The 18,120-nt window shown below is 33.2% G+C and overlaps 1 protein-coding gene across 1 annotated transcript; it reads right to left on the bottom strand.

Moving 5' to 3' along the window:
• Window positions 1-13,848: 13,848 nt before the first annotated feature.
• On the bottom strand, window positions 13,849-14,172 carry LOC139889027 (uncharacterized). Its single transcript, XM_071872002.1, has one exon. It carries the CDS (start codon window positions 14,170-14,172, stop codon window positions 13,849-13,851), a length of 324 nt encoding a protein of 107 aa, XP_071728103.1.
• Between the last annotated feature and the right edge of the window lie 3,948 nt (window positions 14,173-18,120).

The raw sequence follows: 18,120 nt of genomic DNA, 5'->3' as shown, positions 1-18,120 counted from the left end.
GTTATTGAGATGATTGTTTTTAATGTTTTGTTATTCTTATTTGGTTAGATAGGACTATTTAGGACTTGGATTTGTTTGTGTGTCGGGCTCGTTTTGTGTTCTGCTTGCTCAAGGCTCAGATTTAGTTACTTTTTGATCCTTGTTTAGATTTAGGGTTCGTTCACTGCTTCAGAGCCTTGCAGTGCTTTTGGTTCTTTTGTATCTCTATTCGTCTTTTCATCTATTGATGAAAAGACTTAGTTTTAATGTTATCGTTTTTTTTTTTTGCCAAAAAAAAAAAATATAATGAAACAAGAAAAATAAATTACATGTTTCTTGTTCGAAATATACATATACTCAGGTTTTTAAATTGTGCGATAAGCGAGCGTTACAAAATAAAATAAAACGATTCGTTATTATTATATTAGTTTGTCAGAGTTATTGATAAAAAAATACAAGAAACAATGATATATAAAATGAGTTAGTAATGAAACCTCAATTGAAACGACTCGAATCCGTTATCGAAAACGACTCACATTTTAGAAAGAAAAAAAATAGGTCATCATCGCGTCGCGGACCATTCTCGTCGCGACGCAGTCCACATTTTATTCTTAATGCCGAATCTAAAACCCACCCCGGACCATCTGTTCCATCACTTAGTCGCGCCGCGACCTCCCACTGTACGAGATGCCCATAACCACTTTTATGCTCGGCATCAATTTTACACTATAAGTCGCGACGCGACTTTGTGTGTGACGATCGCTCCAAATCCATATGGACGAACACGTCATTCATCGATTTCATTGCGAGGTATTTGACCTCTATATGATACGTTTTGTAAACATTGCATTCTTTTGAAAAGGCACACCATAAATGAATATTTAAATCAAATGTTTTCAACATCTGATGATTTCTACATATAGACAATCACCGTAAATAATAGTTTACAATAGTAATTCCGTTGACAATGCAGTCAAAATAAGATACATGGTGATGATTTAGTGAATGCAACGTTTCCTTGAAAAATATGCCCTGTATGACTCCATGCACATAGCTTGTCTAACATATAAGCAAACAGCGGAAGATTTCTAGGGAACCTGAGAATAAACATGCTAACAAGTGTCAACACAAAGGTTGGTGAGTTCATAGTTTATATGTTTCGCATAATCTGTATATAAAGATGGATCACAAGATTTCAGTTGTTTCATCCAGAAACGTTTATCAAAAGTTTGTCAATAGATTCTACGTAACAGAGCACCCTGGTAACTAAGCTTTAACGTTATAATGATAAATACCCCATTCGTTTTAATACACGCAAACCAACGTGTCCTAAACTCAAATAACACACGTCCGTTAAAAGGCTAGCGCTCTAGCTCGGACGGGGATGTCAAGCCCTATCGATCCATATACTGTTATTCGCGCCCACCAGTCCATATCCTATGTACTGGCAGCTACTAGTTACCAAAGTTAAGGGATTTTCGGTTCAAACTCAGTGTAGAATTAAGTATGTACTTGTATCCATTGCGTTTAAAATAAATTGCATGTATTCTCAGCCCAAAAATATATATTGCAAAAGCAATTAAAAAGGGAGCAATGAAACTCACCTTAGCAGCACATAAAGTTGTTCATCGTAATGTGACCGAAACTCGGTATATCAAATAATCGTAGATCTCAACCTAGAGAACATATGTTGGTCAATAAATGTCTATCAAGCTAGGTCAGGTCATAGTGTATCACAATCCTAATGCTCGAAATTGACATACAAAAGTTATTCAAAGTTGTTTCAAAAAGTCAATTTTGACAATAGTTCAACAAACGAGACGTACCTTATATAAGGATTCATTTACTCGGTTGGTAATATTCAAAACTCCATTTTATCAATCTCGTAAACAAGTTGTTTAATTATTAATTGCAGATTCAAAAAGCAATTCTAATTAATGTCAATTATAATTCAGTTGACCATATCTTTTGATTCGTTCCTCGAAACTATTCGATATCTAAATGAAAAGTTATTGATTTTTCGCCAGCTTTCCGAAAACATGTATATCATATACCTTTTACCCGTAATATATGTATTTAATTCGTGATTTATTATAAACTGTTTAACGACGAAATTTAGCATACAAGCATGTATAAATATATACACTCGAGCACTAGTATGTATACACTATTAATTTATAAAATATAAAATATAAATGCTTACGTATTAATATTGAGATTCAATATTGTAGAAAAGTACGTAGACGTAACGGAGATGATAAACACTAAGTTTGATTCACAATTATACCCCCGAACATTACCCATAACCTCCTTGGCAATAACCCATAATTTCCTTAGCTTTAATTCACTCGGAAATCATTTTTGAAATCGTTTGAACATGACCTCGTCGTAGTATTTTATGTGTAATACTAATAATAATACAAATACTACTAATAATAATAAGATTAATCTTAATAATAATAATAATAATTAATAATAATAATAATAATATAATTAACAAATATAATACGGAGTAGGAATTAAAATGAGAACCAGAATGCAGAAATGGCTCGATTTATAGATGTGGCCAGATTTCAGACTCCATGCGATCGCATGAGTTTTCAGTGTCTTTGCCATGCGATCGCATGGCCGCCTTTTCCGTTTTTGTTTGCTAGTTCGTCGACATCAAATAGTGTTACTGTAGCAAATAGTGTTTACTGTAGCAAGTCGTTTTCACTGTAGCACTGTAGCAAAATACGGTTTCACTGTAGCAAAGTACTGTAACACTGTAGCAAAGTACGGTTTCACTGTAGCAAATAGTGTTTTACTGTAGTAAATAGTGTTTTACTGTAGCAAAGTCATTTTTACTGTTGCAAATAGTGTTTTACTGTAGGAAAGTCGTTTTTACTTGTACATATATATATATATATATATATATATATATATATATATATATATATATATATATATATATATATATATATATACATACATACATATAATTGTTCATGAATCGTCGAGAACAACCGAAAGGTATTTGAATATATGAAAGTAGTTCAAAAATTTTGAGATTCAGTTTTACAGACTTTGCTTATCGCGTCAGAAATGTTGATCATACAAAGATTAAGTTTAAATTTGATCAGAAATTTCCGGGTCATCACAGTACCTACCCGTTAAAGAAATTTCGTCTCGAAATTTGAGTGAGGTCGTCATGGCTAACAATAAAAATGTTTTCATGACGTATATGAGTCGATAAATAGAGTTTTATTACCTTTGAATAATATGGATAAAGCAATCCAATTACTCGAAGCGTATGAGAGAAGTTATCCTAATCGAGTGAAATGGAGAATAGAGATGCGTCTTATCTCTTGACGTAGTAACGATTGATTTCCGGAATTTAAGGAATAGAAAATCTTCATAATCTAAATAAGATTTGATTCTTCGGATTTTAAGGAAATTAAGATTTCCTTTGATTAAATGCGTAATCTGCCTCGATTGCTATGTCTGATATTTTGCTATAAATTAACCACTCCCGTTTCATTATTTTCATCACTCCTACATCTTCTTCCTTAATTCATACTCTCAAAATATTGTGAAAATGCTTCATCGAGTTCTGATTCTTGATATACTCCTAACTTTCATATTTGTCATTCTTCTTTTTCATCTACCACCGGAGGAAGTTATTTTCTTCTACCATTACCTTGGGGTTATAGTGTTTTTCATTCTCCCGTGTCTTTATATTGCTATACGCATTGATATACACGGTTTGTAAATTTTAGGGTTGTTATCGGGCTTATATTCTCCTTTATATTTCTGAGCTTCATGCTTTCGTTTTCTCTTCCCGACTTTAAGTCAAGCGAATAATGGTCCAAAATTCATAGGTATGGATTTTGAAATGAACATAATTAATGTTCTAAGAAAGAAACGGTAATGGCACAATCTGACTTGTCAAATTACCAGAATACCTCGAAAAAAAATCGAATCATCAAGAAAATATTTTCTTGATATGTTTAGAGGTTAAATAGAATGAAAGAGTTATGTAACATGGTTCATGATGAGGGTATGATCTGTGAACCTTTATCATGTTCCATTAGAAACTCAGCATGACTTACTGTAATATAATCACGTTGATCAAGTGTCATTTTATTATACTAACTCATGCTTCAATTCCCAACACTACTTCAAAAACATCCATTTTTTGAAATTTTCAGAAATTAGAAACTAAAATAGTTTCTTTTATGATGTAACACAGATAGCGTGAAGAGATGAATGATTTCAAATAAGAATGGTTATGAAAATATCTTCAGAAATATCGAGGATATTTATAATGAAAGATATGATGATATCTTAGAATATTTAAGATAATGATGATGATGAAGAATATTGTCCGCAAAGGTTTTAGAGTAAAGAGCAAGGTATTTACTAAGGATTTCAGCAGACACTGAATCATTTAGATTCTTTGAAGGCAGGTTCAGTCTTTGTGATTTATCCACAGCCTCCTTCATACTTTGCTCAATCCGTTTTCCAGTTCCAAACCTTCTCTTTTTCTCAGCTTTACCACCATACTATTCTTTATCATTAAACTTTTGACTGTTAAGGTCGTTTACAGTTTTTGCTGCTTCATCAACATTGTTTCAATTTCAGAGAACTAGTTCATAGTTTGGGATATTTTTCAGAAACTTCACATTCGAAGTATGTAAATCTAGAAGATAGACATTATATGTATATATATAACTGTTGACGTAGAATTGCTGCGATATTCGAAATACTGATTGCTAATTCTAGGTAGTTGATATGGCAATTATTGTTACAAGATGTGGATGAGTACATGATAGGGTTTCAATGAATATTATGATTTTTCGGAAGGTCAAAGATCAATGGAGTTGTTGGTAAATTTACTGCTAATGTGGTGGAACATGAAAGGTTTCCCAGTAACAAGAACGTATATATCAAAGTCACAATAAGGCTAATATGAAAAGTCGAAGTTGGTTGGAAGTGTGATAAAACTGGATACTTTGAAAAGGATTGCAAGATTATTTTCGGTAAAAACAACGCTAAAGGATCTTGCACAGTTTTGAAGTCAAAATATAGCTTTGAAAGATGTCAAGATCTAAGAATGATGTCACCGGTTCAGAGTCTTGGATTCTAATCCGTCAATATGTAATCGAATTTGTATGAAAACGATTGTATATCATTGTGAGCATTGTTAATAATTTTTGAATCAAAGTTGAAGAATGTACAGTGTAACATATTAATTGCGAACTTATATATTTCCCGGGTATTACCTTCCCGTTAAAGATTTCACAATTAATACTTTGTACAAAAGAATTTTTATTACCGTCTTTATGAAAATATATGTATGTATATTTTCTTCAGATGTAACACAGATTTAATGAGTTAATATCATATTAAGCTCATTTAATTTTCGGCTTGACTTAGAAATGATTAATCTCTAAAACATTAAAGATTACATAATCTTTACGGAGTATTTCGCTAATGTAATCGATACTTCATTATTTATTCTTATTGATATTCCTCGGTGAAGGATGTTGGTGCTCGTGGAATTTTTGTGAAGCTTACAAGGCACAGATGATGTTTTCTGAAAAGTTTCGAGTATATTGAAATTGAAAATGTAAAATTAATTATGTAATTAATTAATACACTTGGTTTATTATGAAATGGAATTCTTTGGATTGAAACAGAGATTGTAGTTAACGAAGGTTAAGTTGTTAACGAAGGATGTACATCATAGCATATTAGTAATATGAATTTAACCGAGTAGTATTTACCCTTTTTCAATTCATACTTAATAGCTTAGTACGAAAAGATTTATGATGGTTTTTAAAATATATATAAGATATACATATAAATTCTTCAGAGGAAATGAGTTAATATTTCATAACTCGTTGATACAAATATACGCGTTGTTGACTTGTAATAATATCCACGGTGCTTTCTTGAACTGGCGGAGCTTGTGATGTTAGAGGTGCTGATGATTCTAATGATGTTGATAGCACTAACTGTGCTGGTGAGGCTAAGGGTACTATTGATGCTGTTGGTAAAACAAGTCTAGCTTGTACCTTACGCATCATTCTTGTCAGGGTTTCTATTCTTCCTTCTATTTATCTGATTTACGGTTAGAACTGGGATAAATAATCTCTAAGATTTTAGAGATTACATAATCACCGTAGAATATTTATTCGACGAAGTTATGAATCAGTACTTCATCATTTATTGTTGTTGGCACTCCTTGGTATCTACGGTACGTATGATGTTGATATTCGAAGTACAGTTTTTAGATGTGATATTGAGGTGTGGGATGCGGATGTGGTTGTTGGTGGTGGTAATGGTACTGTTGTTGTTGATGATGGTGGTACTGGTTATGCTGCTGGTGCTGTTGCTGGTGCTACTGCTGGTGTTTGTAACCCTCGCACCATATTCTCCAAAGCCACTACCCGAGCGCGAAGCTCGTTGACTTCTTCTATTATACCGGGATGATCGGTGGTTCGGACGAGCGGACGAATAAGATTTAGAATGTGAGATAGTATATAATCATGACTAGATACTCTGGAAATGAGAGAGAAAATGGTATTACGAACAGGTTCGCCGGTAAGTGCTTCAGGTTCTTCGCCAAGAGGGCAATGTGGTGGATGGAAGGGATCGCCTTCTTCTTGTCTCCAATGACTAAGTAAGCTACGAACCCATCCCCAATTCATCCAGAATAGATGATGGCTAATTGGTTGATCCATTTTGGTTACAATGTCTTCGGAGTTCAGGTGAATATCCATATCGGAATAGCTGTCGAAATTTAAGGAATTTGAACTAGATACGGGATCCATCTTGTATAATTAGGGAGATGATTTTAGATATGAATTAGATTATAGAATTTAGTTTGGTATTCTTCAATACATAATTTACATATGTATATATAATACCAAATTCCATAAATCACGGAGAAATATTCGGAAGATATCAGGAAAAGTTTACAGTAACAGATACGCTAAGATATGAATTTTTGTCTATACACTATTTATGCAATAAATGCAGGAAAACGTGTCTAGACTTAAGAATGATAAGCATGTAATTTCTGACAAGAAATGATAAGCAAAACTTTTAACATGCAGATACGGTCGAAGTCCAGACTTACTAATGCATCTTAACAACTATCAGTTAGACACATTCATGCAAGACCTGGTTCGCTATGACCAACGCTCTGATACCAACTGTGACGATCACTCCAAATCCATATGGACGAACACGTCATTCATCGATTTCATTGCGAGGTATTTGACCTCTATATGATACGTTTTGTAAACATTGCATTCTTTTGAAAAGGCACACCATAAATGAATATTTAAATCAAATGTTTTCAACATTTGATGATTTTTACATATAGACAATCACCGTAAATAATAGTTTACAATAGTAATTCCGTTGACAATGCAGTCAAAATAAGATACATGGTGATGATTTAGTGAATGCAACGTTTCCTTAAAAAATATGCCCTGTATGACTCCATGCACATAGCTTGTCTAACATATAAGCAAACAGCGGAAGATTTCTAGGGAACCTGAGAATAAACATGCTAACAAGTGTCAACACAAAGGTTGGTGAGTTCATAGTTTGTATGTTTCGCATAATCTGTATATAAAGATGGATCACAAGATTTCAGTTGTTTCATCCAGAAACGTTTATCAAAAGTTTGTCAATAGATTCTACGTAACAGAGCACCCTGGTAACTAAGCTTTAACGTTATAATGATAAATACCCCATTCGTTTTAATACACGCAAACCAACGTGTCCTAAACTCAAATAACACACGTCCGTTAAAAGGCTAGCGCTCTAGCTCGGACGGGGATGTCAAGCCCTATGGATCCATATACTATTATTCGCGCCCACCAGTCCATAGCCTATGTACTGGCAGCTACTAGTTACCAAAGTTAAGGGATTTTAGGTTCAAACTCAGTGTAGAATTAAGTATGTACTTGTATCCATTGCGTTTAAAATAAATTGCATGTATTCTCAGCCCAAAAATATATATTGCAAAAGCAATTAAAAAGGGAGCAATGAAACTCACCTTAGCAGCACATAAAGTTGTTCATCGTAATGTGACCGAAACTCGGTATATCAAATAATCGTAGATCTCAACCTAGAGAACATATGTTGGTCAATAAATGTCTATCAAGCTAGGTCAGGTCATAGTGTATCACAATCCTAATGCTCGAAATTGACATACAAAAGTTATTCAAAGTTGTTTCAAAAAGTCAATTTTGACAATAGTTCAACAAACGAGATGTACCTTATATAAGGATTCATTTACTCGGTTGGTAATATTCAAAAATCCATTTTATCAATCTCGTAAACAAGTTGTTTAAGTATTAATTGCAGATTCAAAAATCAATTCTAATTAATGTCAATTATAATTCAGTTGACCATATCTTTTGATTCGTTCCTCGAAACTATTCGATATCTAAATGAAAAGTTATTGATTTTTCGCCAGCTTTCCGAAAACATGTATATCATATACCTTTTACCCGTAATATATGTATTTAATTCGTGATTTATTATAAACTGTTTAACGACGAAATTTAGCATACAAGCATGTATAAATATATACACTCGAGCACTAGTATGTATACACTATTAATTTATAAAATATAAAATATAAATGCTTACGTATTAATATTGAGATTCAATATTGTAGAAAAGTACGTAGACGTAACGGAGATGATAAACACTAAGTTTGATTCACAATTATACCCCCGAACATTACCCATAACCTCCTTGGCAATAACCCATAATTTCCTTAGCTTTAATTCACTCGAAAATCATTTTTGAAATCGTTTGAACATGACCTCGGCGTAGTATTTTATGTGTAATACTAATAATAATACAAATACTACTAATAATAATAAGATTAATCTTAATAATAATAATAATAATAATTAATAATAATAATTAATAATAATAATAATAATAATAATATAATTAATAAATATAATACGGAGTAGGAATTAAAATGAGAACCAGAATGCAGAAATGGCTCGATTTATAGATGTGGCCAGATTTCAGACTCCATGCGATCGCATGAGTTTTCAGTGTCTTTGCCATGCGATCGCATGACCGCCTTTTCCGTTTTTGTTTGCTAGTTCGTTGACATCAAATAGTGTTACTGTAGCAAATAGCGTTACTGTAGCAATTCACTGTAGCAAGTCGTTTTCACTGTAGCACTGTAGCAAAATATGGTTTCACTGTAGCAAAGTACTGTAGCATTGTAGCAAAGTACGGTTTCACTGTAGCAAATAGTGTTTTACTGTAGTAAATAGTGTTTTACTGTAGCAAAGTCATTTTTACTGTTGCAAATAGTGTTTTACTGTAGAAAAGTCGTTTTTACTTGTACATATATATATATATATACATACATATAATTGTTCATGAATCGTCGAGAACAACCGAAAGGTATTTGAATATATGAAAGTAGTTCAAAAATTTTGAGATTCAGTTTTACAGACTTTGCTTATCGCGTCAGAAATGTTGATCATACAAAGATTAAGTTTAAATTTGATCAGAAATTTTCGGGTCATCACATTGTGGGTCGCGACGTGACCTCAAGCTGGGACAGATTCTGCAGTTTGCAACAAGGTTCAACACAAATTAATTCCAACATCACAAGTCTTGATCCACATTAATCTACCCAAAAGTTAAGTACGACTCAAAATACAACAAGTTACAAGTTTACACAATCGGGAACTCAAGTCCCATAATCTAACAAAGTGTATAATACAACCCAATACACCAAAATGACCCAATATAGAGCATGACCGTCGGGACCATTACCAAAAGCGTTTTCTCCCAAGCCACCAACACGTGAGCTAAGCTACATCCTTACCCTTATCCCTCATCGTGCATGAATCTATAAAAGAGTAAAACAACGAGGGTAAGCAATGCTTAGTGAAAAGAATAAATATACATATATGCATACAACTTACCTACTGGTATTGCCACAACAATTCAATATATAAGCACACATGTAGCACCACAACAAGCAAGGCACAAGTAACCCAAAATAGCATGCTAAACACAACATTTTAAATTAACACTCCATGGGTAACCTATAGCACAATGGAGTGGTTCTTTCCAAGGACCACCGATTATTCATAACAACCGTATGGTGATACGAACTCTCTATATACACCAACCCCATGGTGATACGAACACACGGTATACACCAACCCCAGGGTGATACGAACACACGGTATACACCATACGACCCATGGTGATACGAACACACGATATACACCATACGACCTATGTGGTATCGAACACGCAAACTTGAGTGAATCCGACACACTTGGAAATTACTCTAGAGAAACCGACACACTTGGAATCACTAAACCACATCAAACACAAGCAATTAAACCATATACATAAATGCATAAGTATTCCACTCACCTTGTTCAACTTGATGAGTTACAACCAAAACTTGAGCTTTACTTAATCCAATTACACATAACAAGCTATAATCAACTATAGCTCTTACAACCCAAAACAACCCAAGTGCAATTTCAACCCATTTTGCACTTGGTCACCAACCCAAGTCATGACTTAACACCTTAAACCACTAATAGTTAGTGATCTAGTTCCTAAATCCACCAATTTTAACTCTAGGTCTAGTACTTGAAGTACTCTTAGACCCATTTGACACCAATCCCATTTGACCCAAATTAGGGTTTGAACTCAAAATCAAGTTAACACTAGCACCCATATCACTAGTTCATAAGTGTACTAGTGATTTATAAACACATGCAACACTTGAGTCTCACAAATTCGTTTTCCAAATCCTAACCTCCCTTATTAGGGTTCATACACCCAATCTCACCGCGAAAACCTCAATTTTTTTTTTTCAAGAAATGAGGTTTACAACCCATTTCAAACCCAAATCCTAATTATAATCTGAATTTACACAATTGAAATCGAGTTAGGGTTTTACCTCAAGAATGAAATGGAGCTAGGAAGCAACTACCACAAGATTAGAGCTTCAATTTGGGGATGGATTAGCTCCTTTTTCACAGGATTAAGCTTTCTCTCACTAGGATTCCCTCTTTCTAACTTTGGGAGTGTTTTGAATAGATGAAAAGTGAGAAGGAAAACCCAAAATCTGCTAAAACCCCGATGAGTTCGTTGCAAACATGCTTTCTTACTCTCTTTTAACTTTATAATTTTAATTAAACTTTGACTCAACTATGAACAAACTCACGAGAAACTATGACTCGGTAGTTGTAGTTAGTAAGTGTTCCATTTAAGACTCGTCCCAAGAGAGCGATGAATGCTAGTTGAATCTATGAAAACTCATAATCATCCTAAGGTTTGTTTGATTGGGGGGTTTTGAAGTTTAGATATTAAGAAAACTAATTCAATTTAAAACTAGAAACTAAGAATGATTTGGTAAATAGCAATATTAAAGGCATGTACACTTGTTTAATCCACTTGATGCATTCGGGTTGTTCTATTGTTCACTTAAGAGCTAATTTTGTTCAAACTTTGGACTAGTATCTCTACTAGATGTTAATATGATCAATCAACACTTACAAATTCCCATAAGCTTGCATTAATTGAATCTGGTTGAATCATGTGATTACCTTTAGTACCTAGCCTAGGTTAAAGTCCCTTAAAACCTTTTGGTGATCAAAATCCCTTAAGAAAACCAACCTCACTATGTTGACTAAAGACCAATTGAAAACTAACCCAATTTAAGACTCAGTCCCTTGATAGCCCCAAATTGATTGTCTAGATCACCTAAGTGTTGAAGTATGAAATGCTTCCCTAATCAAATCCCTTTGAAAGTTCCACAAATCATATGATCAAAGTCAAGCCTAAAACAAGCATAGCAAAGGATCTTGTGACTAGTTCTAATGACAAACCACAATTATCAACTCAAATGATCATCCAAACACAATCAATTAACAAGATAAGAATAACCCATAGCAATCAAGTATCATAAACAAGTGTACATAATAAGTCTAGCCAATAATGGCTAGAACAAGATCAATACAAGCTATAATAGTAAACATAAACATCATTAAGCAATAAACAAGAGTATATTGTACCAAAATTAAGAAATTACAAAAGTGACTAGATGAAGAAGATGAAGACGGTGAAGAACAAGCCCTACAACCTGATTCAATCTTCAAATTCTTGATGTAGAATGGAATGGATGATGGAATCTTGATGAAAACCTTAAGAAAATAGCTAAGAAACCCTAATTTTGATCAGCCACCATGAACTATTCTATTGAGTGAATGATATCTTAAAACCCTTAATCTCTTCCTTTTTATACTCTTCAAAATCTACCCAGAAAATGCAGGTGGAACGTCGTTCCTTTATAAGGAAAGTCGTTCCTTTACTCTTGATGTAGAACGTCATTCTGGTTGTGAGAAGGTCGTTCTTGGCTTCATGTAGAACGTCGTTCTTAATTCGAAACGTCGTTCTTGAATCGTGCTAGAATTTCCATCTTGTTCTGTCTTCATTTCCTTTGTAAATTTCCCAGGTAGAACATCATTCTTGGCATTGGAATGTCGTTCTTGCTTATGGAACGTCGTTCTTACATAGTGGAACGTCGTTCTTGTTGCCAGGATGAGCACTTTGCAGTTTTCTTGAAACACTTGCACATTTTGGTCAATTTTACACCAAATTTAAACTTAGAACTGCAATAGCACTCAGGACGCGATAAAACCCAAGATCATAACTTTTCGATCACTTTGGAAACAAAAACTGAGTAAAACGAGGTAGATATTGCGTGAGAAACATAGCGTGGATGAGCAATATCAAACCCTCTCTCAACCGGACATTCAAAATTGCAAAATGGTCCCCCAAACTTATTTAATTTATTTACAAAACAGTCCACCAGAAACAGACAGGAGTCGCAACACGACAATACGGGTCGCGACGCGACCTGTGACTAGAAACGATGGTCACGAGCTGTTACAAGCTCCCCCACTTAGACCGGAGCGCATCCTCGAGATCCAAGCTGCGTGTAACAAGGGAAATACTCTAGCACAAACTCTTCCGTCTCCCAAGTAAATTCCGACCATTTCCGGTGTCGCCATTGAACCTTATAAGTCTGAATTCTCTTATTCCAGATCTCTTTAACCTTTTCGTCGAGAATTGCAACCGGCTCTTCCACATACTCTAATTTGTTGTTTAGAGTAATCTCATTTAACAGAACCTACATCGAGTCATTCGCAATACACTTGCGAAGGTAGGAAACATGAAATGTGTTATGGATCCCCACAAGCTCCTCGGGTAAATCTAACCGATATGCAACTTCACCAACACGTGCCAACACTTTAAATGGCCCAATAAATCGAGCAAGGTCTTTGGTGAAAGGGAACCCTAAACCGATAAATCCCAGATTGAAGTATTTGCTAAATAAAACTTTGCGTAAACCGATTTTGTAATCGCATGCATTTATCGATATAACTAGTGCTTAATACTAAATCATCTGACACTGAGAGTAAAAGATCTAGGCGAGCATTTCTTTGTCTATTGAATTCAAACTATCTTTATTTGTTTGTTGAGTCTGCATTTTATTTTCTACTTTCTATAAACTTAAAAAGCAAAAATATTGTTCTTTACATTAAATCTACCTTTGATTTGGCTAATCGTTAAATAGCCAAAAAATAAACAATTTCGTACTTTCTGATTCTTAGTTTATTATTTGCTTATTTTTATTTAGTTGACAATTGGTATTTGTGTGAAACTGTCCTTGGAACGGTACTTGGAATTACCTACATTCTATACTGCTACACGAATGGGTACACTGTCCGTGAGTGTGTAATATTCTTTTAACTAGTTCTTTCCAGACATAATTTATATACTAGATTTTACACATCATTCATTTGGATGTTTCATGATTTTATCGATACTGAATGTGACTTCATCTAAACCAACCCTTAGCTTCAGAGATCCATCATTTACATCTATGATAGCTCTTGCAGTATTTAGGAAAGGTCTTCCTATGATAAGAGGTATATCTGTGTCTTTGTCAATTTCCATGACAACAAAGTCAACTGGAAATATGAACTTGTTAACTTGGACCATTATATCTTCAGTTATTCCTTTTGGAAGTTTGACAGATCTGTCAGCTAGTTGAATGGTCATTAGGGTAGGTCTTAGTTTTCCTAACCCTAGTTTCTCAAATAAAGATAGAGACATCAGATTGACACTTGCTCCTAAGTCAGCTAGTGCATTGTGGACTTGCACTTCTTGAAGGAAACAAGGTATAATAAATAGCCCAGTATCTCCTAACTTAAGCGGAATGCCTTTTGTTAGGATTAGGGAACATTATTCTCCTAGAGGGAGAGTAATCAATTGCCTAAGTCTATTTTTATTAGCAGCGATCTCTTTTAGAAATTTACCATACTTTGGCATTTCTAAAAGAGCATCCAAAAATTTGACATTTAAGTTTAACCCTTTAAACATGTCAAGATACCATGCAAAATCTGCCTCAAATATTTCCTTTTTTAGCCTTCCGAGAAAAGGGATCCGGGGATTTGAATCTCTTTTGAAGGTCTCGGGTTTAGTTAGATCAAGAGGATCTTGAACTGACTGTGGTATAACAGATTCAGAAGTGACTGGTATATCTTTTTATGGGAATGGATCAATCCTTGTTTCTTTTCCCCCTCTAGTTACTACCAACATCTCATCGCAAGATTCATTGTTTTCATTTATTAGTTCATCTTTTATAGCCTAAAACATATCATTTAATAAAATTTAGAAATTTTCAATAATGGTTTTTGAATCTTTAAGAAATTCTTCTACATAAGTTTGACAGTTAAATAATTTAGAATTAATTTCTTTTTTATACTTTGATGAGTTAATGTGGTAATCACTAGGAAAAGAATCAGGATTTTTAAGTGTTTTCTCAGAATGAGTGTAACACGGTTCAGAAGTAGCCGGATGATTCTCTTGTAGTGACCCGAACTTTTCCATGTTTTTATATATTAAATGAAATTGTTATTTACATGATTAAGTATTTCCAATATGTTAAGCAATCAAACTTGTTAAGACTTGATTAATTGAAATAGGTTTCATATAGACAATTGACCACCCAATTTGACCGGTGATTCAAGAACGTTAAAACTTGTAAAAACTATATGATGACATATATGGATATATATATAGTTAACATGATATTATTATAAGTAAGTATCTCATTAGGTATTGTAACAATGAGTTATATACATAAAAATGAGTCTATTGATTTAAGAAACTCGAAAACGATATATATAATGATTATCGTTATAACAACGTTTTACTAAATACATATGAATTATATTAAGATATTGATACACTATGTTTAATCATGATAAATTATAAGTAAACATTTCATTAAGTGTATTAACAATGAACTACATATGTAAAAACAAGACTACTAACTTAATAACTTCGAAACGAGACATATATGTAACGATTATCGTTGTAACAACATTTAACTGTATATATATCATACTAAGATATATTAATATATCATAATATCATGATAATGTAATAATTTAATATCTCTTTAGATATAATAAACAATGGGTTAACAACATTTAACAAGATCGTTAACCTAAAGGTTTCAAAACAACACTTACATGTAACGACTAACGATGACTTAACGACTCAGTTAAAATGTATATACATGTAGTGTTTTAATATGTATTCATACACTCTTAAAAGACTTCAAGACACTTATCAAAGTACTTATACTTAACAAAAATGCTTACATTTACATCCTCATTCATTTTTCATCAACAATTCTACTCGTATGCACTCGTATTTGTACTCGTACAATACACAGCTTCTAAATGTATTTACTATTAGTATATACACTCCAATGATCAGCTCTTAGCAGCCCATGTGAGTCACCTAACCATGTGGGAACCATCATTTAACATATAGTATAAAATATCTCACAAAATAACAAACTAATGGAGCCTATATGATGGATCAATATTCACGTGAAGTATGGTGTACACAAACACTTTCATTTTGCAACTTACATGCATCAAACTACTCTCTCTCAAGTGTTCTTCCATTGTTCTAAGTTTTCTTCATCATCTTCATCAAAATCTAGCTCAATCTAGTTCATAAATCCATACATAAACCAAGTTATAAAACAACTACTCAAGAACACACCAACAACACTTCCAAGTTTGCTAGCTTACTTCCAATCTTGCAAATCCACTTTGAGTGATCATCCAACCTCAATAAATCTTTCTTATTTACAGTAAGATATCTTTCTAATATAAGGTAATACTCATATTCAAACTTTGATTCAATTTCTATAACTTTAACAATCTTATTTCGAGTGGAAATCTTACTTGAATTTGTTTTCGTGTCATGATTCTACTTCAAGAACTTTCAAGCCATCCAAGGATCCTTTGAAGCTAGATCTATTTTTCTCATTTCCAGTAGGTTTATCTACAAAACCTGAGGTAGTAATGATGTTCATAATATCATTCGATTCATATATATAAAACTAGCTTATTCGAAGGTTTAAACTTGTAATCACTAGAACATATTTTAGTTAATTCTAAACTTGTTCGCAAACAAAAGTTAGTTCTTCTAACTTAACTTTTAAAATCAACTAAATACATGTTCTATATCTATATGATATGCTAACTTAATGATTTAAAACCCGAAAACACGAAAAACACCGTAAAAACCGGATATACGCCGTCGTAGTAACACCGCGAGCTGTTTTGGTTTGGATAATTAAAAACCATGATAAACTTTGATTTAAAAGCTATTATTCTGGAAAAATGATTTTTCTTATGAACATGAAACTATATCCAAAAATCATGGTTAAACTCAAAGTGGAAGTATGTTTTCCAAAATGGTCATCTAGACGTCGTTCTTTCGACTGAAATGACTACCTTTACAAAAATGACTTGTAACCTGTATTTCCAACTATAAACTTATACTTTTTCTATTTAGATTCATAAACTTAAGTTCAATATGAATCCATAGCAACTTGAATCACTCAAAACGGATTTAAAACGAAGAAGTTACGGGTAAAACAAGATTGGATAATTTTGATTGTTGTAGCTACGTGAAATTTGTATCAAATTTATACAAATCATAACTTAACTAACTTATATTATATTATACATGTATTCTAACATATATTATGTAATCTTGGGATACCATAGACATGAATACAATGTTTTGACATATCATATCGGCCCATCTATATATATATTTCGGAACAACCATAGACACTCTATATGCAGTAATGTTGGAGTTAGCTATACAGGGTTGAGGTTGATTCCAAAATATTATATATACTTTGAGTTGTGATCTAGCCTGAGACTTGTATACACGAGGTCGTGGATTAATTTGAGATAATATATATTGCTTTATTTCTGTACATCTAACTGTGGACAACTAGTTGTAGGTTACTAACGAGGACTGCTAACTTAACAAACTCAAATCTTTAAAACGTAATAAAAAATGTTGTAATTATATTTTAATCATACTTTGATATATATGTACATATTTGTTATAGGTTCGTGAATCAACCCGTGGCCAAGTCTTACTTCCCGACGAAGTAAAAATATGTGAAAGTGAGTTATAGTCCCACTTTTAAATCTAATATTTTTGGGATGAGAATATATGAAATTTTGTAAATATTTTACAAAATAGACACAAGTACTTGAAATTACATTCTATGTTGGATTATGAATACCGAATATCACCTTTTAGCTTGGTAACCTAAGAATTAGGGAACAGACACCCTAATTGACGCGAATCCTAAAGGTAGATCTACAGGCCCTAACTCCCCCCATACTAGAAAATGGTATGCTTTAGTACTTCGAGTTATTAATACAGATGGATTTCTGTTTTGGGGATATTCTATATGCATTTTGTTAATGTCGGTTACCAGGTGTTCAACATATGAATGATTTTTATACAGATTGTATGTTATTGAAAAATGAAATCTTGTGGTCTATTATTACGATTTGATAAATATATAGGTTAAACCTATAACTCACCAACATTTTTGTTGACGTTTAAAGCATGTTTATTCTAGGGTGATTATTAAGAGCTTCCGCTGTTGCATGCTAAAATATGGACAAGATTTGGTGTCAGCATGCTTGTATAATATTGTTTAAA

This window comes from Rutidosis leptorrhynchoides, chromosome 1 (genome assembly GCF_046630445.1).
Source record: "Rutidosis leptorrhynchoides isolate AG116_Rl617_1_P2 chromosome 1, CSIRO_AGI_Rlap_v1, whole genome shotgun sequence".
NCBI classification, from domain to species: domain Eukaryota; kingdom Viridiplantae; phylum Streptophyta; class Magnoliopsida; order Asterales; family Asteraceae; genus Rutidosis; species Rutidosis leptorrhynchoides.
This window is presented reverse-complemented; position numbering and strand designations above follow the sequence as displayed.

Excerpts from the sequence above, each read along its gene's own strand:
- LOC139889027 (XM_071872002.1), bottom strand. The coding sequence starts at position 14,172 with ATGTCTCTATCTTTATTTGAGAAACTAGGGTTAGGAAAACTAAGACCT.